Here is a 22,089-nt window from a genome sequence, read left to right on the forward strand (position 1 = left end):
GTTTGGTACATCCTGAGAAAGAAAGAAAGCACTGGTGACCTCAACAATGCAAAAAGACCTGGACGCACACGGAAGACAACAGTGGTCGATGATCACAGAATAATTACCATGGTGAAGAGAAACCCCTTCACAACAGCCAAACAAGTGAACAACACTCTCCTGGATATAGGAGTATCAATATCCAAATCTACCATAAAGAGAAAACTGCATAAAGGAAATACAGAGGGTTCACTGCATGGTGCAAGCGACTCATAAGCCTCGAGAATAAGAAGGATTGGACTTTGCTAAAAAAAAAATATCTTAAAAAAAACAGCACACTTCTGCAATAACATTCTTTGGACAGATGAAACCAAGATCAACCTCTACCAGAATGATGGAAAGAAAAAAGTATGGCGGAGGCATGGTACAGCTCCTGATCCAAAGCATACCACATCATCTGTAAAACACGGCGGAGGCAGTGTGATGGCATGGGCATGCATGGCTGCCAGTGGCACTGGATCCCTAGTGTTTATTGGTGATGTGACACAGGTGAGAAGCAGCCGGATGAATTCTGGGGTTTTCAGAGACATAGTGTGTGCTCAGATCCAGCCAGATGCAGCTAAACTGATTGGTCGGCGTTTAATAATACAGATGGACAATGACCCAAAACATAAAGCCAAAGTAACCCAGGAGTTTATTAAAGCAAAGAAGTGGAATATTCTTGAATGGCCGAGTCAATCACCTGATCTGAACCCAATAGAGCATTTCACTTGTTAAAGACTAAACTTCAGACAGAAAGACCCACAAACAGACAGCAACAGAAAACCGCCGCAGTAAAGGCCTGGCAGAGCATTAAAAAGGAGAAAACACAGCGTCTGGTGATGTCCATGAGTTCAAGACTTCAGGCAGTCATTGCCAACAAAGGGTTTTCAACCAAGTATTAGAAATTAACATTTTATTTACAATTATTTCATTTGTCCAATTACTTTTGAGCCCCTGAAATGAAGGGATTGCTTTAGTTCCTCACATTTTTATGCAATCATTTTGTTCAACCCACTGAATTAAAGATGAAAGTCTGAACTTCACCTGCATCTGAATTGTTTTGTTCAAAATCCATTGTGATAATGTACAGAACAAAAATTAGAAAAATGTTGTCTCTGTCCAAATATATATGGACCTAACTGTACTAACAATACCACCAATGTCTGAGATGACACAGCCCCTTTTAAGTCGTAAACAGTACATTGTGTGTCCACCAAATAATCAATGCACGATACAAAGAACGTTCACATACCTGGCTTGTGGACCATATGAATCTGCTTGAACATTGTCTTGTACCAGTCTTTTGGTCTGTCAACAGTCTAGTAATAAAAAAGAAGAAACAGAAGTACGTTATCTATAGACGCCAAAATATTATCAAGAGATCATCCAAAAGGATTAAAATACACAAAATTACCAATTTGTTCAGAAGGGCTACCAGATCACTAGATACTGACTGTGAATTATCTGTTTGAAAATCCATGTCTACGATTACTTCACTCTCTGCCTCCTGCGAGATGAATTCTTGATCTGGATGATCTTGTTAATGGCAGCCTGAAATCTTTCCACAGTACAATACAAGAAGAACTAATCCAACCTGTTCTACCACAATAGACGCCACATTTCCTCTCTGCATTGTGTTATTTTAATTTATCAAACATTCCTTGCCCGGGAGCACGGACAGTGGTAGAAGCATTCTGTGGCTGATAGTTTGGACTAAAACATTCAGCAAGTAAAGGGTTTACACAGAGATGTTGATATGAAATGTGGCAACATTCAATTTCACACTGTACACTAAGTTATGCTGAAAGCAAGGATTAAACACCAATAACAAAAATAACACCGCACCACTATATTAAAAGTGGCATCTTTCTCAATTTGATTAAGTAGTAAAATCATGATATGTAAATGTAACACCATCCACCAACACAAAACAAAAGGGTAGGAAAAAATTTGTATAGCAGCATAGTGGTGGTGCCAGCCGTGTTGGGAGCCAGTCAGAAGTTCCCCCTTGGATGCGTCGTATAGAAGAAACCGCAGCACTCTCCTGTCTTCAATTCAGTGGAATTTATTTCACCAGCAAAAAAAAAATATGCGACGTTTCGACCGTAAAGGTCTTTCTCAAGCTTGAGAAAGACCTTTACGGTCGAAACGTCGCATTTTTATTTTTTTTGCTGGTGAAATAAATTCCACTGAATTGAAGACAGGAGAGTGCTGCGGTTTCTTCTATACGACGCACAAAACAAAAGGGTGTCATTGTAAATCAGTAATAACAGTTCAGTAATATTCATTTCACTGATGAAAATCTACACATGAGGCCTCATGCACACGACCGTTGTTTTGGTCCGCATTCGAGCCGCAGTTTTGGCGGCTCGGATGCGGACCCATTTACTTCAATGGGGCCGCAAAAGATGCGGACAGCCCTCCGTGTGCTGTCCGCATCCTTTGATACATTCCGTGGTCCGCATAAAAAATATAACCTGTCCTATTCTTGTCCGCAAAATGGACAAGAATAGGCAGTTATATCAATGGCTGTCCGTGCCGTTCCGCAAATTGTGGAACACACGCAGACGCCATCCGTGTTTTGCGGATCCGCAATTTGCGGACCGCAAAACACACAACGGTCGTGTGCATGTAGCCTAATACACAGCCCCACAGCATACAAAAGTAAGTGTGATGAAAATATACCAGAGAGATAACTAAGTAATATGATGCAATACCGACCATGCGGGAGACTCCCTCCGCCCCAACGCCATTTCTCCAAAAGCTTCTTCCAGGGGTAACTGTTTTACTGACTTAGGCCTCTTTCACACAACCGTATGGCTATTTCAGTGTTTTGCGGTCCGTTTTTCACGAATCCGTTGTTCTGTTTGTTTGTTTCCGTTGTGTTTCCGTTTCCGATCCGTTTTTCCGTATGGCATATACAGTATACAGTAATTACATAGAAAAAATTGGGCTGGGCATAACATTTTCAATATATGGTTCCGCAAAAATGGAACGGATACGGAAGATATACGGATGCATTTCCGTATGTGTTCCGTTTTTTTGTGTGGACCCATTGACTTGAATAGAGCAACGGAACGTGATTTGCGGGCAATAATAGGATATGCTCTATCTTTCAACGGAACAACTGAAATACAGAAACGGAATGCATGCGGAGTACATTCAATTTTTTTGCTGAACCATTGAAATGAATGGTTCTGTATACGGACCGTATATGGAACGCAAAAAACGGCCCGCAAAACTGAAAAAAAACGGTAGTGTGAAAGAGACCTTAGGCTACTTTCACACTAGCGTTTTTGATGGGTACAGGAAAAACGCTTCCTTTACTGATAATACAACCCTCTGCTTCCGTTATGAACGGATCTGTTTGTATTATCTTTAACATAGCCAAGACGGATCCGTCATAAACTCCATTTAAAGTCAATGGGATCCATCTTCTATTGTGTCAGATTGTTTCAGAGAAAACGGATCCGTCCCCATTGACTTGCATAGGGGGTCATGCCGGCTACGCATCCCAGAACGAAAAACATAACCACAACATGTTGCGGTTTGCTCTCTGATATGGGAAAGCAACTAAACGGAACGGAATGCATTTTGGAGCACTCCGTTGTGTTCAGTTATGTTTTGTCCCCATTGACAATGAAAAGGGACAAAACTAAAGTGTTTTTTTTCCGGTATTGAGACCCTATGATGGAACTTAATACCGGAAAATATTAATGCTAGTGTGAAAGTAGCCTTACAATAAAACCTCTTGTTTTGTGTGGTGGGGTGTGTGTTACTTTTACTTATATTTATCATGATTTTACTACTTAATTACTGGGAAATTAATAAAGACACAATTTTTTATATACTGGTATGGTGTTATTTTTGTTATTGGTGTTTACAACACCTCCTATGATTGAATTTGACATTGAACCCATTGTATTTGGAGTTTCTGAAAGCAGATGCTCTGAAAATGACATGGCCATTTACCATACACTTCCCTTGACTGCCACTACAGTAGTTCTGCACAATTTCATGTTGTGCCTGTATATAAGAGCAGAAGATGTCTCAAATATTCTGGGTATATGTCACAGTTTTATGATAAAGTTGCTGTTTATGTTAAATCCCTTAACCTTACATTCAAGACTGCACACTTAAACGGAGGACAATACTGATTAATTATTCCCAGGTGATGGGTGGGGGTTTGACTCCCAACAGCCCCGCCGATCAGCTGTTTTAAGAGGCTGCATTCATGTGAATGGACCTGGGCTGTCATACCAAGCACAGCCACTATACAATACATGGCATGCGCTAATGAAGCCGCAGAGCTCAGTGGAGCGCAGCACCTCTTCAAACAGCTGATTGGTGGAGGTGCAGGGTGTCAAACCATCAAAATTCCTGAGGATCAGCAATATTCTACTCCTGGAAAACTCTCTTAACAGGCCATGACAGAAAGGATCTTAAACCCTATTATGGAATAATTACCTTCTTCAGAACTACATGGCCTAGAATGCCTAGCTGCCGCGTACTTTAAGGTGGAGCTATCAATTCCTGTCTATATACAGTATTTATCAGTGTGCTTTCATCACTTGCATGCATTATTTAACCCTGACGTGCACTGGCTTAGGCTGCCAAGAGTTGTAATTACATAAATGACATAGCCGGATAAATGAAGCCTTGGTTGTAGGACAATGACATAATACTACAATGTTATTAGTTGATGAAAGCAATAATCAAATACCGGTCTTATCAAATACATAGTTGACCCACCCATCAAGTGGCAGGAATATTTCTGTACAATACACATGAAGGTGTTCACATGAAGAAAATTCATACATTGTAATCCCCTGATTTATCAAGATTGGTGTGTGCTACATCGATCTTGATAGGTCCTATGCTGCTGGAGCAGGCATTTAATTTATGATGAGGAGCAGGCCTTATCACAATTGAAATGCCTCCTCTGGCTGTCCATGTACCAGACAGAAATCCACTCCAGCTTGTAGCTGGTGTAGATTTAAAGGGGTTTTGCCATCAGATAGAATGGGGGCATATCGTTAGGATATGCCCCTATTGTCTGATAGGTGTGGGTCCCAGAAGTCGGACCCGCACCTACAACGAGAACGGAGCGGGGTAATGAATGGAGGGCACACTGCGCATGTGCAGCTGTCCTCCATTCATTTCAATAGGGCTGCTGAAAATAGTCGAGCGCTGGCTCGGCTATTTCTGTCTGCCCCATAGAAATGAATAGGAGCAGGGGCCGCACGTGCGCAGTGCGCTCCCATTAACTTGTATGGGAGCAGCGCTTGGTGGTGGACAGACAACGGGTCCTCCAGGCTAAGCTCTCCCCGCGCCGTCCTCCTTGTAGGTGCGGGTCCCAGAGGTGGGACCCGCAGCTATCAGACAATGGGTGCATATCCTAGCGATATGCCCCGATTGTATGTGATGGGCATACCCCTTTAAGTCATCAATTAAGTCATTAATTAGACGCATCAATTAGAGCCAATCTGTAGTATGATTGTAGAATGTAAAAAGGTGGTCACATGGAAACCCTATTGTAAAGAACTGAAGGTGTTTGTATAGCCATAGTATAAAAATGGACACCATTTGATACTGCAGTACCCCTGCAGTGAATTAAGGATGTGCTGGCAGCTTCTCCTAGAAACTGCTGCTGAGCGTGGACACTTCTTTACTTATTGGAGATGTCATTACTGTAAATCCATTGTCGCATCATCAGACCATTTCCTTAAACCTTTGTTGAAAAAAGAACAGCTCTGCTCCATAGGGAATATATGGGATCTGCACTCTACAATCTTGAAAAGCTGAGCAGAGCCCTTGAAAGCTGAAGGTGCAGAGAGAGCACCCTGAGCAGCACTTCTGCTCCTTCTTTTTTCAACAGAGATTTGGATATCCTTTAATGAAACCAGTTGAAATATCATTATATTGTTTTGTGTATTCACAGGACTGTAAGGCCTCCGTGCCCGTATTGACTTGAATAGGTCGGCGACCTACAAGATACGACAAAAGATAGGACATGTGTGAATGGAGGCATGGATCGGAAGCCCACGGAAACACTACTAGGCGCTTCTGTGGGCTTTCGGGCGGTGTCTCCGCACCGCAAAAGATAGGACATGTCCTATCTTTTGACATCTTTTTTTTTATGTATTTATTGAAGGAAAAACACAGTTATTTTCCATACAAAATTAATCTTCTACAGTATGAATTTTCTTCTTTTTACCATTTTAATCCTACCCCCAAAACTCTCCATGCGATGCATCTGATATCCTCTCCGTCAACAAGGACGGAGCAGGGATATCAATGGGGTGAAAACAGGGAAATTTAAGACTTCCAAATCCCCCACACCTTATTTGATTTCTCCTCAATATTTCTTTGTTTACATAAAATCTTTTCATATCTCTTAATCTTATTGACCAGATTTAACCATATATACACACTAAGGATATTTTGTGACAACCAGACCCGTGTACGGTCTTTTTCGCCCTATAAGACGCACCGGCCCATAAGACGCACCTAGGTTTTTGAGGAGGAAAATAATAAGAAAAATTTTTTGAACCAAAAGGTGTGCTTTTGGTGGGTTTTGAACTAATGGTGGTCTGTGGATGACACTATTATGGGGGATCTGTTGAGGACACTGTTATGGGGGATCTGTAGAATACAGTCAACTGCACGGGCCCCTCTGTCCTTATAAAACCAGATGCGACCCCCACCCCCTATATCGGGGGTCATTTACACCGCAGGGATACTATTATGGGGGGATCTGTGGATGACACATATCATAAGATGCTGTCATTATAAAACCAGATGCCGGCCCCCAGCCCCTCCTCCCTCTCAGCTGAGAGGCATTGCGGTGCAGTGTATCATTGAAAATTCAAAAAATGCAGCATTCGCCCCATAAGACGGGGGGGGGGGGGGGGGGGGGGAGTGCGTCTTATAGGGCGAAAAATATGGTAATTAAAAGTCTCACCAAAAGAACTATTTTAATCAGGAGAGTTTTTTAATGATTATAACAATTGACCTGAGAAAAATCACCCAGTATCCAACATTCGACCATATACGGAATCACTACTCTCAGTTTTTGGGTAATAGGTTTAGCTATTGCCTCCTCCAAATGTAACTGTAGATACCTAAACCAAGATAAATTAATTATATGCTCTCTTTGTGTCAACTCCAAGAATGGAAGTATAGCTCCATACTCACCACTTGTGCAACATACAGAATGTTGTTTTTGCCAATAGTTGTCTTCAGATAGATCATCTAGCTCCTGTAAATAATAATTATGCCAGAGGGGCATACAATGAAGAGATCCCCTTATTCCCAGCCAACCTCTAATAGTGCCCCACGTCTTAATAAATAGCTTTCTAGAATTCTTATAATCCTGTTGGACCCTGTATATTCACCTGGACTCTAATATTGTGAACATATTGTGATATGTAGATCTGCTTATAACCATTCCTCCCAATGGTTATAAAACCATAGCTGTGAAGCTATAAAGGTATTCCAGTTTAAAGGGATTCTGTCAAGAGATTTTACCCCTATAACCTAAACATATGCCCATGTCCGTACTAATAACATGAATCCTAAGCTGGCCTTATTAAACCTGCTTGTGGCTCTATTAGCCCAAAAAACAGGTTTTTATAACCTGTCAATCGCCCAAAGGGATGTCCGTTAATACAGGGTGCCCGGCCACACCCATCGCCGTCTGGTGCCCAGCGCCGCCCTCCCTGTCTACAGTGCCGCCTTCCTCACCTCAGCGGCGCCTCTGCAATCCTCCCGTCCCTTTTTTTGAGAAAATTGGTCGGTAGCTGTAACTACGGTCAAGGACAATATATGTCCTTTACGGCCCATTGGGCAAATGTGGTTCCTCCCCAGCCACACCAGCAACTTGGCCAGGTGACGCCGCTTCCGCCTCCACGTTCTCACGCCGTTGGTCCTGCAACAATGTCCGCCTCTACCTCCTCATCCTTCACCATGTCCTCAGCCTCCACTACAGGGACAATTGAATACTGATGGATTACTGACCAAATGCTGACCGAGTGAAGGCGGAGGCTAAACAGACAGGATCTGTTTTTGGGGGTTATTGTTCTGACGGGTCAGAGAAAGGGCAAAATAATCAGTGACGTCAACAAAAACTTACTGCTGACACCCTCTCCACTCTGTCGGAGGGATCTACTTGTATAAGCGTTTAATAAATGTTCTGTAGACATCTGCAACACGCCAGACCTGCAGGGTATGACGAAGTGAGGTCACAGTTATGGGCAATCGAGGGTACTCACTATATTTGAAGAGCCCTGGGAAGGCGCGTGGCAGTGAAGGAGAGGTGGACACAGTTCCTCTGGGGCACACTCTGTAGATAGGGACCAGGCCTGATGGTGGATGAGGTGCCCTGGATGTTACAGGTATTTTGTGTGCCTGGGGCAAGGTCCCTGTGGTATTTGTGACGCCAGTGCCTTTGGACGGTGGCACGCCGGTGGGTGGTTGGAATGATGAAGGTACACAAGTATGCAGTGAACCAAACGTAAACTTTACTGGACAATCCAACTTTGTACAGCAGGTGTAGCACAGTCTTCTGATTACAGTTCCACAAAAGGGGCTTATTCACAAGTATGGCAGGCAATAGACATGCAAGTTACACTGAGGGTAAATTCCACAAGCACTCAGCAGCAGGTTGTACTTTTCCCAGAACCATGTACAGTGTCCTTTCTAGAACTCCTGCTCTGGCTTTATATCTCCCAAGGCCCGGATGCCTAAAAGGGTGGCTTATATCCTTGGTTACTTCCTTCCTCAGGTATTATACTGCTTGCAATGGTTTCTAAGTTCTTCTGCCTATCAGGGGCACTTGGCTTACCCTGGGACGACTCCTCTTATCAGGTGGGTAACTGTAGGTTTCTCCCAGGAGGTTGGATCCTGCAACTGGGGTATCTCTACTGAGCTGATCCTAGCCTCAGGAGCTTCAGGTGGACGAGCTGACTCCTCTAGTCCCCTGGAATGAACTCACCCTCTCCTGTCTGGGCCTTCCTATATGTAACTAGGGCTCTCCAGCTCCCTCTAACGTCTGGGAGGCTAAACTACACCCTGACAGGCCTGACACCCAGATAATACAGGGAAAAACATGCACGTGACATTTAATGCAATGCAACACATTAACCTGTGCAGTGCCCACCTTTACCTAGTGGGACACTACACATCTATGTGGAATCAGTTGACGAGGGTGTAAAAGAAGTGCGCTTCTTCTTGGCGCTAACATTAACCTGTAAGGCTGAGTTCATACTTGAGTTATTTGGTCAGTTTTGGCCCCGTGACTGCCCAAATAAGTAAAGTGTGCAGTGATTCTAAGAGCTATGCCTGTCATCTGCATGCTTTCACCACCAAAGCAGACTCCCTATGCGTGTTACTGCAAGGCACAGTGTTCTGCACCTCTATAAAGGCTCTCTGCAGCCAGGAAATAGCCGCAGTTTAGCGTAATTTGCTGCAAATAAATTCGGATAGAACCAAAATAAATTCCCTCATCTCTACTCAATATAAATATCGAGGGGGAAAGTGGAAAACCCTGACGGGTACCTCTACTCAATGAAGACTCTCCGTCAAGCTCCCATTAATATTCAATCTTGCAGTAGGAGACTTATACAAAAACTTAATCAGGGGGCCCCCCTCCCTCTGTGATCCCGTCAAGAATCGGGGGCTGAAAAGGCACAGCAGCCCCCGATGGGAGAGGAAGGGAGCACCAGGGGTGGGGGGGGGGGTGTAAACATAAAAAAAAGGCATTTTGAAGACTCTGGATCATAAACTTCCGAAAGCGCTGCAAACCGCATTGACCTGCGGATTTCAGCGATCGCCAATACGGGGGGTCACAGGACCCCCCTCGGCATTGACCCAGGGTGCCTGCTGATTGATTTCAGCAGGCACCCAGTTCCGATTACCGCCCGCTGTGCGGCGGTGATCGGAACTACATGTACGCCCTGTGTCCTTAAGTACCAGGACATCAGGGCGTACGGTACGCCCTGTGTCCGTAACATGTTAAGGTGGAATACTGCAATTGGCAGAGAAAGCAACAAGTACCAGTCTTGGCACATGCTGTGGTAATTGGCAGTTTTGGATGCCACAAATGAGACATATAACTAACATCATAACTATTTTTTAGAGGGTTTATGGTGATGTGCTGTGGCCTTTATAAAAATCATGACTTCTAATAAACGCACTGCAATTTATATAAATACATATGTAACACAAGTGTCACAGAATCTACTGACCCAATAAATGTTTGTTATTATATATTTTCTACTATTAATCCTTTTGGTGTATGATGGGACCATGAGCATCTTTTTGATGTGTTTATCTACGATATTATAATTTATGCTACAATTTATACAGTAATAAATATATGTACAGTGTGTCCACTAAATGTATTCAATATAGAACAGGTATGTAATTCAGAGCACACCTGATAGACAAATATGTGCTAATAAGATAAGGATGAACAAATTGATCTGTACTGAACAGGATTCATTACGAATTTCACTAAAATTTCACTAAAATAAGAGAAAGAGACTAGTACTGTATGTTGTTCTGGGCTGCGTTGTCTGTTCATATGAGATTTTCTAAGCCTATCTGATACCAACAGATGTAAGATGTGCGTTTGGGAAGGAGACTAACTTGCATGTCTTTATTCCAGAAAAGCATTAGATAAAATATTCTATCATGAAAAAGCACTGATTGAACAGTTTGAGGCTACCACCAGGTGAAAATCTTATTATGAAAAAGTATCAATTAAACAGTTTGAGGCTACCCCCAAAAACTGTGTAAATAGCTCTTCCAGGAAAAAGCCCTTTCTCAAGGCAGAATCAGCTTTTCTAGTTGAGAGGTCTCGGGGGACATCTGGCTGGGTACTATTTCTACTATGGAGACCACTTAGTATATGTGATGAATATTGTAGGCTAGGCATCAGCTGGCATCAGAAAGAATTACTTTATGTTCTTTGTGAGGAAAGCTAATTTAAACAGCTTTCGGTGTTTGGGAAAAATATTGAAATTAGCATTTCTTACAAAAAGGAATTCTTTCTGATGGCAGATGATTTTAGACATACTAATTAGCATATATTTTCATCACATATATTAGCTGGTCTCATAGAAATCCCTTTGTGCACTTCTGCTTCCGTGGAGCTTCACTGTAAAAGATAGGACATGTCCTATACTTCGTTGCAACATGCGGACCACTGACCTAACATATGGAACATGGACCCACTGAAGTCAATGGGTCCGCACCATGATGCAGCATGCACACAAACGGTATCCGTGTTTTCTGGATCAGCGGAATGCAGACTGCAATACGTATAGATTTCTATGGCGCCTAACAAGCTGCAGGAAAAAATGTGTATTCTATCCTAATCAGTGCGGGAATTCATCATGGCGTTTGCGCCAGAAAACTGGCATAAAAAAATAATAATTTTCACAACCATGATTTGCACAAAATGTTGAAGCTTCTTGAGCTTTTACACTACACATCATTTAAAAAACAAAATGGGCTGGCTTATCAGAAGAGAGTCTGGCCTCCGGCATACCCACAAATGTACTATAATCATGCCAGAACCTAAATTATAACGTAAATTATAGCGTATACCCAGGTCAGCTCATAGCTGGCCTAGATTTACTTTTATGCCACATAAAGGCAAAGTTGCAACAAAATTGTTTCACTACAGCAGGGATGCCCAACCTGCAGCCTACAGCTCTCAGGGCATGCTGGGAGTTGCAGTTTTGCAACATCTGGAGGGCTGCAGGTTAGGTATCCCTGCACTACAGGATAGGTAATACATTATACTTGAAGTTAATGAATTTTTTAACATAGTTCAATACTGCAAACAGGAATATGGTGCTGAAAGGTGAACAGAATCTTTAGAACATTAGATTTAGGTGAATATCCATTAATTCCCCAATCCAATTTCCACTTAGGTTCCTTTCACATCACCGTTTCTGAAGAAACGGATTCTGAAGATAACCGAGACCTAACTGAGTGTAACGGAGCCTAAAGACCCCATAGACCAGTGGTCCTCAACTCCAGTCCTCAGGGCCCACCTGCCATTCATGTTTTCAGGATTTCCTTAGTATTGGGCAGCTGATATAATTAGTGTCCATCCATCAGGATTTACCTCAGGTATTCATTTTGTGGGATACTCCTAAATCCTGACCGGCAAGTGGGCCTTGAGGACTGGAGTTGGGGAACCCTGCCATAGACTATAATTGGGGCCGTTCGGTGTCCTGCTCAGAATATGATTTTTGAGCGGAGACGAAAGTCCTGCATGCAGAATCCGTCCTTTCCGTTCTCCTGCTCCTCAACGGAGAACTTACAATAACATATGAAAGGAAAAAAAGAAACAGAGTTTATTTTGAGAACTCTATATTAGTGTATTGGAGCTACTAGCCTGATAATCTAGTATTCTGTGTTGGGAAAATACTGAATTTATCAACTATTAAAAACATAATTTGACTCCTACCGTTCTAATAGCTGTCGGTATTCCCGATTCATCGACAGGTCCAATCCCTGCATAGTGTGGCGCTTTAATTACAGTGACTTTTTTCTCCTCTTCTGAGGTCCTGCAGATTGGTATAGTGCTGCTGTTCCGGGTCACATCTGACTGGTAATGCTGGGAGAAAGACTCTGTAGAGTCTGCACCACAAGGGAAAATGACAATTTAGTTGGATTTTCATTGACAAGATTATCATACTGTACTGTTAGTCAGTTCAAATACAAGCATACATCCCGGTATTTCAGATGGTCAAAAGTCCCACTTCAGTTGTCAAAGAATCCAGTTTTTATTTTATTTTATACATTACAGCATATTTCAGCTAAACTAGTAAGCAACTACAGGCTGACTTCTTAAAAGAGCAACACTCTAAACGAATACATACCACTAGCTTCAAAAATATCACAAAAAGCAGGTTATAATTCCAAGCAGAAAATGTATCAAACTAATGGTGGGCATACATGTTAGATAGCGGTCAGGTGAATGCTCATTGGGCCAACAGCTTTTCCGGCTGATGCCTCCTTGACTCTGCAAAATGCGCATGTGTTCTTAGTAGGGAGAGGGAAGTAAGCCACTGCCAGACAACCCTGGCAGCAGATTATCACCAATGAGAACAAAAGAATTGGGCATGTTGAAACCCAACACACCTAACATTTCTTTCTGCCATTAGTGGAAAGTCAAGGCATCTCCATAAAATAAGACTGTTGACCAGTCTTGGTGAAATCGTCAGATCTGGCAGACATTCATCTAATGTGTATGGCCACATTACATATCTTTCACATCAGACAGCAGCAGCATCTTTACTATCAGATAATAGCAATGATATTCATGAGTGCCAGTATTCAACCAGAAGTATGGCAGGTAATAAGTCCCTACACTTAAGTGCATTAGGGATTGTATATGGGACTGTATGGGCTATAACAAGCTGAGGGACCCTAATAAAATGGTTTATGACTGTAATAAAATGCTGAAGGCCTGTAGTAACCTCACTTAACTGGGACCACTAAGTCAGAAATGCTGCAGAGGAGCATTGTACCAAAGGTCCCAGAACACAAGAGCTTACTCTGATGAAATTTGGATAACAACATTAGGACCTTATGTCTCATGAGTTGTACATAACGTAGTTGTAATACAGCACAGGTACAGGTCTATGGACCCTGATGTACCTCCATATGTCTCAGAATTTAGACTGAGGCATACAGAGTTTTTTTTTATTGGATTCTTTACAAAGGTAGTATCCTCTTGAAGCACTACTTCTATGACACAGCGCCCAGTGCAGTGCCATACATGTGGGTGTAGAGTCACAAAGAACTTGATGTACAGCAGGAAAGCCTACAGACAGAAAAGCCTAAGCCATATTTTGAAGCCTAACTCTGGGTATACATATACACTGAACAAAAATATAAACACAACACTTTCGGTTTTGCTCCCATTTTGCAGGAGCTGAACTCAAAGATCTTAAACATTTTCTAAATACACAAAAGACCCATTACTTTCAAATATTGTTCACAAATGTGTCTAAATCTGTGTTAGTGAGCACTTCTCCTTTGCTGAGATAATCCATCCCACCTCACAGGTGTGGCATATCAAGGTGCTGATTAGACAGCATGAATATTGTACAGGTGTGCCTTAGACTTCTCACAATAAAAAGCCACTCTGAAATGTGCAGTTTTGCCTTACTGGGGCAAAACTGGTGCAGCCACCATTTTCCTCATGCAGTGCAACACATCTCCGTCGCATTGAGTTGATCAGGTTGTTGATTGTGGCCTGTGGAATGTTGGTCCACTCCTCTTCAATAGCTGTGCGAAGTTGCAGAATATTGGCAGGAACTGGAACATGCTGTCATATACGTTGATCCAGAGCATCCCACATATGCTCAATGGGCGTACTTGTCCGGTCAGTATGCTGGCCATGCAAGAACTGGGATGTTTTCAGCTTTCAGGAATTGTGTACAGATCCTTGCAATATGGGGCCATGCATTATCATGCTGCAACATGAGGTTATGGTCATGGATGAATGGCACAACAATGGGCCTCAGGATTTTGTCACGGTATCTCTGTGCATTCAAAATGCCATCAATAAAATGCACCTGTGTTCGTTGTTCATAACATACGCCTGCCCATACCATAACCCCACCGCCACCATGGGCCACTCGATCCACTAAGTTGACGTCAGAAAACTGCTCACCCACACGACGCCACACACGCTGTCTGTCATCTGCCCTGAACAGTGAAAACCGGGACTCATCAGTGAACAGAACGCCTCTCTAATGTGCGAGACACCATCGATTGTGAGCATTTGCCACTCAAGTCAGTTACGATAACGAACTGCGGTCAGGTCCAGACCCCGATGAGGACGACGAGCATGCAGATGAGCTTCCCTGAGACGGTTTCTGACAGTTTGTGCAGAAATTCTTTGGTTATGCAAACCGATTGTTGCTGCAGCTGTCCGGGTGGCTGGTCTCAGATAATCATGGAGGTGAACATGCTGGATGTGGAGGTCCAGGGCTGGTGTGATTACACGTGGTCTGCGGTTGTGAGGCTGGTCGGATGTACTGCTAAATTCTCTGAAACGCCTTTGGAGACGCTTATGGTAGAGAAATGAACATTCATTGCACGGGCAACAGCTCTGGTAGACATTCCTGCAGTCAGCATGCCAATTGCACGCTCCCTCAAATGTTGCGACATCTGTGACATTGTGTTGTGTGATCAAACTGCACATTTCTGAGTGGAATTATATTGCGAGAAGTCTAAGGCACACCTGTGCAATATTCATGCTGTCTAACCAGCACCTTGATATGCCACACCTGTGAGGTGGGATGGATTATCTCGACAAAGGATAAGTGCTCACTAACACTGATTTAGACAGATTTGTGAACAATATTTGAGAGTAATGGGTCTTTTGTGTATGTAGAAAATGTTTCAGATCTTTGAGTTCAGCTCATGCAAAATGGGAGCAAAACCAAAAGTGTTGCGTTTATATTTTTGTTCAGTGTACAAATGTGGTCAGGACGGTCCCTATCTCAGATTCTAGTCCTGGCATGTGCCTTCTCTATCATCTGTCATTCAATGTGAAGTGCACACTTTATCTATAGCAGGAATCGTTGTGAAAATTCCTGCCATCATAATGCATAAAAGAAGATAAGAAGTCTAGAGATCCCTATTGAAAAGCATGACCAGCTTGTTATTTTCTGTCAAGGAGATGTTGCAGGCGCAGACAGAGTGATCTGGACAGGACGGATGAGAGAATATGAAATACTGTTTGTTGTGTTTCTTCACAAGCCAGCAGAGATCAAGCATCACTCGTGTAACCAAATATCGTACACATCAGAGACGTTAGCATGGTTTTTGCTACTAATAGAGCCATGATATTAGATCTTTTTTTATTGCCAGTTTAAAAGGAAGAGAATAAAGATTTCCCATCATTCATTCCCCTCAGCAGTCATACAACATCCTCCTGCACCACAATGGAACATTTCATTTTTCAGCTCATGAGTATAAAAGGTTATACAAATTAGGGTGAGCCCTGGAGGCCAGTGAAAAGCAAAGTCTAGAACAATAAGTGTTTCAAATAGCGCACGTAGGAGACAATTGTCTGATTCTGGCAGAATATCAGAGGTCTCTTTTGTTTCCGAATTTCTTCTTTGTAGTTACGCTGAAATTAACCACATTCCTGATGCAGCACATAGGACATATTCACAGCCTCCTGACACACCTCTTTACACCCATCCACACTATTGTCACACTGATAATTGCATTTCTTATTAAAGGTTGAAAAAAATCAGTCACTAAGTATCTAATCATGGCATCAAAAATAGCTTAGCAGGTGGAGAACTAGGACAGCAGTCGTACATATGGCACAAAACTCCAAAAGACCGTACAAGAAAGGTACCTTCTATCTCTCCATCTTGTGTTTTAATTAGAAAGTACAGCCCCACATTGACATCAATAAGAAGACCCTCCAGTGAGCTCATGCTCTGACATAATGAGGGACATTTATCAAGACTGGTGTTCCCTTATTCCTGAGTGAGAAGCGCCAATTTTTTTAAATTGTCTCTTAATAAATAAAGCGCAACTCTGACAGTCTGTGTGCCAGAAACTGAAGTCTATCAGCTAGGGGTCAGCATATTCTTCAACTATAACTTACGCCAGTTTAGAAGTAATGTTATATTAAATCCGTTAGGCCGCACAAAGCCCTACCCCCTGACGCAAATCCTCGTTCCTTCAAAAGTCACAAATTATTGTGCACATAGGGTGTGCACCATAATTTGAGACTTTTTTAAGCCACTATTCATTAGCAAATGCTCCTCAATGTCTCCCTAATACAATGGAGCCCTTAGATGCAGCAGAAGACAGCCTAATTTGGAGATTACGTTGGAGTCAATTGCGGTACTCGTCATGAAGATCTATTTTTATGGGTTGATTTACACTTAACCTATTAAACCTAGACTGATGATCTCCTCTCTTGGTGAACATCCCAATGAAAATAAAAGCTGACATACATGTTCTCAAGACATTGAGGTGTGGGTCCTGAGACATTTTTCTTGATGGGTTTAATACCAGAAATCATGTCAGAACTCTAATAGGCAGCTAATAGGAATATATACATGGGAGCAGTAAAGCTGAACAGCCCCGACGCCTGCTGTTCTTGGTCCTGGTTTGTAATATCCCACATAACACCTTCGTATTGGTGAATGCAAGTACTCTAGCCTAAGATGCAATGCTGCCATGCAATAGCATAAAAGTCTGGGGAAAATGCAGTTTTGGGCCATTTTGATTGAGCATTGTTTGCAAATTGAATGTGAATGATAATATGTGTTGGCAATACAAGACTTCTGTCTACTTAACATTGTATTCATTTGTCCTTGAAATACACATGCCTGCTATACAGGTGTATAAAGATGTGATCTTCTACATGGCCCTATAGCCAGCCCTGTGATATAGTCTTTCAAACTAAGCTGATTATTGTAAAGTTCTTACATAGAGATGGCATCTCAGGTATTATATGCTTCCCTTTATATCAGCGACTTTTAATATACCACTAACATGCTGGATACAAGCGTGGTAGTGTTCTGACATGAACAACAGCGCAGTGTAGTTCCAGTGCTAACACTGTACTGTAAACCACCAGGTAAGCCATTAATTTCTATATAAACATGCATAAAGCTTTTATAACTTATCCAAAGAACATTACTTATGTGAGTGCGGTGATATGCACAAGATGAAAAGCCACATGAAGTAGTTTTTAATAGAATTGAGAGAAAGAAATCACTATTTGGCTGAATTGGCACTCTGTTAGTGAATGTATCCAGTAAAATATGATTAGGAACATTAAGCATTAAGGACAACTGAAAAGAAAATATATAACAGAAAGTAACACACAAAATACAGTCGTTTAACCAAATGTTAGCAAGGATTATATACTCTCGTTTTGTTGCAAGTAAGAGAACTTAAATGCTTTGTTCACTTTTGTAACCTTTTTTTAGGGTCCAATGCTTGTAAATGAAAAGAAAAAGCAAATACACCGATGTTCTTGTTTGCAAGTCTTGGATAAAATATCCAACAGTGTTTTTTTTATCTACAGAACCTTTGCTTACCTACAGTATGTGTCTCCATGGTTACAGACTACAAACAAACACTACTGGTGTAGTCTGTTTCTGGGGTAATGTGTTATTCCCTTCTACTTTCTTTTTCTGCTACTTTCTAACTTTCAGACCACAGAAGATGGGTCAGATATAGTGGAGTAACATATCATTGCAAGATCAGGTAGGGTGGGTGTAGGATGGCAGAGCTGTGCCTTGTTCACCTGGATCCTGTGGAGGAACTTTATAACCTTTGTGGATTATATAGTAATGATGTAGAACAGGAATGCCCAACCTGCGGCCCTCCAGCTGTTGCAACACTACAAGTTCCATCATGCCTGGACAGCCTACAGCTATAAAAGCATTCTCAGAGTTGTCGGTTTTCAACAGCCGGAGGGCCGCAGGTTGGGCATCCCTGATGTAGAAGATTTGCCATACCATTTAAGAAGACATAGGTACAGTTCTGGCTGCGATGGAAGTGGTCAAATCTATACAACCTTTTACTGTTTATATAAAAAGAAAGTCCAAGGCAGCACCAACCATACTTGAAGTCTGGAGTGCCAGCAGTACAGACGCAACCTATTGTCAAATAAATAAAAAAAGAAAAACTGCAGCACTTCCAATGTAGTGAAAAGAAAATGAGGTCCTTTATTCACCCGTGCGACGTTTCAGTCCACTTACTGGGACCGTTATCAAGCCATAACGGTCCCAGGGGTTTGATAACTGTCCCAGTAAGTGGACTGAAACGTCTCACGAGTGAATAAAGGACCTCATTTTCTTTTCACTACATTGGAAGTGCTGCATTTTTTTTTCTTTCTTTATATATATATATATATATATATATATATGTATATATATATGTATATATATATATATATATATATACAGTTGCAAGAAAAAGTATGTGAACCCTTTGGAATGATATGGATTTCTGCACAAATTGGTCATAAAATGTGATCTGATCTTCATCTAAGTCACAACAATAGACAATCACAGTCTTCTTAAGCTAAAAACACAAAAATAATTAAATGTTACCATGTTTTTATTGAACACACCATGTAAACATTCACAGTGCAGGTGGAAAAAGTATGTGAACCCCTAGACTAATGACATCTCCAAGAGCTAATTGGAGTGAGGTGTCAGACAACTGGAGTCCAATCAATGAGATGAGATTGGAGGTGTTGGTTACAGCTGCCCTGTCCTATAAAAAAAAAACACCAGTTCTGGGTTTGCTTTTCACAAGAAGATTTGCCTGATGTGAATGATGCCTCGCACAAAAGAGCTCTCAGAAGATCTACGATTAAGAATTGTTGACTTGCATAAAGCTGGAAAGGGTTATAAAAGTATCTCTAAAATCCTTGCTGTTCATCAGTCCATGGTAAGACAAATTGTCTATATATGGAGAAAGTTCAGCACTGCTGCTACTCTCCCTAGGAGTGGCCGTCCTATAAACATGACTGCAAGAGCACAGCGCAGACTGCTCAATGAGGTGAAGAAGAATCCTAGAGTGTCAGCTAAAGACTTACAAAAGTCTCTGGCATATGCTAACATTCCTGTTAGCGAATCTACGATGCATAAAACACTAAACAAGAATGGATTTCATAGTAGGATACCACAGAGGAAGCCACTGCTGTCCAAAAAAAACATTGCTGCACGTTTAGAGTTTGCACAAGAGCACCTGGATGTTCCACAGCAGTACTGGCAAAATATTCTGTGGACAGATGAAACCAAAGTTGAGTTGTTTGGAAGAAACACACAACACTATGTGTGGAGAAAAAGAGGCACAGCACACCAACATCAAAACCTCATCCCAACTGTGAAGCATGGTGGTGGGGGCATCATGGTTTGGGACTGCTTTGCTGCGTCAGGGCCTGGACGGATTGCTATCATCGAAGGAAAAATGAATTCCCAAGTTTATCAAGACCAGCTGAAGCTCAACAGAAGATGGGTGTTGCAACAGGACAACGACCCAAAGCATAGAAGTAAATCAACAACAGAATGGCTTAAACAGAAGAAATGCGCCTTCTGGAGTGGCCCAGTCAGAGTCCTGACCTCAACCCGATTGAGATACTGTGGCATGACCTTTAGGCTACTTTCACACTAGCGTTCGGGTGTCCGCTCGTGAGCTCCGTTTGAAGGGGCTCACGAGCGGACCCGAACGCAGCCGTCCAGCCCTGATGCAGTCTGAATGGAGCGGATCCGCTCAGACTGCATCAGTCTGGCGGCGTTCAGCCTCCGCTCCGCTCGCCTCCGCACGGACAGGCGGACAGCTGAACGCTGCTTGCAGCGTTCGGGTGTCCGCCTGGCCGTGCGGAGGCGTGCGGATCCGTCCAGACTTACAATGTAAGTCAATGGGGACGGATCCGTTAGAAGATGCCACAATGTGGCTCAATCTTCAAGCGGATCCGTCCCCCATTGACTTTACATTGAAAGTCTGGACGGATCCGTCCGAGGCTATTTTCACACTTAGCTTTTTTTTTGCCATTTTAATGCAGACGGATCCGTTCTGAACGGAGCCTCCGTCTGCATTATTATGAGCGGATCCGTTCAGAACGGATCCGCCCGAACGCTAGTGTGAAAGTAGCCTAAGAAAGCGATTCACACCAGACATCCCAAGAATATTGCTGAACTGAAACAGTGTTGTGCACATCTGATCTGCAACTACAGGAAACGTTTGGTTGAAGTTATTGCTACCAAAGGAGGTTCAACCAGTTATTAAATACAAGGGTTCACATACTTTTTCCACCTGCACTGTGAATGTTTACATGGTGTGTTCAATAAAAACATGGTAACATTTAATTATTTGTGTGTTATTAGTTTAAGCAGACTGTGATTGTCTATTGTTGTGACTTAGATGAAGATCAGATCACATTTTACGACCAATTTGTGCAGAAATCCATATCATTCCAAAGGGTTCTCATACTTTTTCTTGCAACTGTATATATATGAACTAGTGCAATGAACAGTAAAGCACAAACACTGAAAACACATGCTTTAAAAGAAGAACAAGTTATCTGCAATGAGTATTTCGGCCTTACCTATTATACAAATTAAGTGCAGCACATATAAAAAATGCAGATTAAACCCACCTAATGTTCTGTTGTGTTGCATGACCAAAGAGTTGTGTGATGGTGGGGAGGGATATGTTGGAGAGAATGGTCTTTGAAAGTAACTCATGGGACTGGCTGGACTCCCTGAATTCCCATTAACTGTGACTGGAGTCTGTTAAAAAAAGGAGAAACTATTATATTGGTCAGCTAAACAAACCATAAAACCACCATTTAATTGCCATAAAGTAACACAACATATTCGCTACACAAGGAGTAAATGTGTTAGTATGTTAATTTTTTACACAAAAACAAACAAAAACAAACTACACACAGTGTAATAGATTATATTTTATTACCAGAAATATGAACCTATTCTTCTGTGTGAGCTCAATCAATAAAATAAGGCTGAGCAAACAACTGTCCATCTAGGTTATGCATCAGAAAGTTGTCTCCTTCCTCAAAGGCTGCCCCATAAGCAGCAATAGCAGGCAACCTAGTACATTATGGGGGACTCAGATGTGGCCCTTGACGCCATCTTGTGGTCACACATTACATTCAAAGTCTTGTGTCATCCCATGTTTACCGCAAAGCGGTGACCTTACATGTAGTCCCAGCTGCATCCATATCTCCTGTTCACTGTAATGGAAGTTGAACATGTACGTGTGGCCAGCTCTTCACTGTAAACAGGGCACCTGTTCATGGCATTGGTGAATCCCCTCCAATCTACCAGCTCTAGAAGAACCTATCTAGCTTCTGGTTGCCCGTCACTCATATATGTTATCTCCTATAACTAGTTTTACTAATTAGTCTTTTTGCTTACTCCGTACCTTACATTTAGGTCTCAGTTATGAAGTCCATAAAGGATAAAATGACTCATGCTATTTTTTTGTTTAAATATACAGAATATAAAATAATAGGATTGA

The 22,089-nt window shown here is 42.1% G+C and overlaps 1 protein-coding gene across 6 annotated transcripts in view; it reads right to left on the reverse strand.

Moving 5' to 3' along the window:
- SORBS2 (sorbin and SH3 domain containing 2) overlaps positions 1–22,089 on the reverse strand; it is a 280,974-nt gene that overhangs the window by 96,483 nt on the left and 162,402 nt on the right. For all 6 annotated transcript variants that reach the window (XM_044297794.1, XM_044297802.1, XM_044297811.1 and 3 more), the window contains 3 exons: positions 21,206–21,338; positions 12,506–12,678; positions 1,274–1,340 (listed from right to left, as the gene is read on the reverse strand). In XM_044297794.1, coding sequence (XP_044153729.1) covers positions 1,274–1,340; positions 12,506–12,678; positions 21,206–21,338 — 373 coding nt within the window. The remainder of the gene's footprint in view (positions 1–1,273; positions 1,341–12,505; positions 12,679–21,205; positions 21,339–22,089) is intronic.

Source organism: Bufo gargarizans, chromosome 1 (genome assembly GCF_014858855.1).
Source record: "Bufo gargarizans isolate SCDJY-AF-19 chromosome 1, ASM1485885v1, whole genome shotgun sequence".
NCBI lineage: Eukaryota > Metazoa > Chordata > Amphibia > Anura > Bufonidae > Bufo > Bufo gargarizans.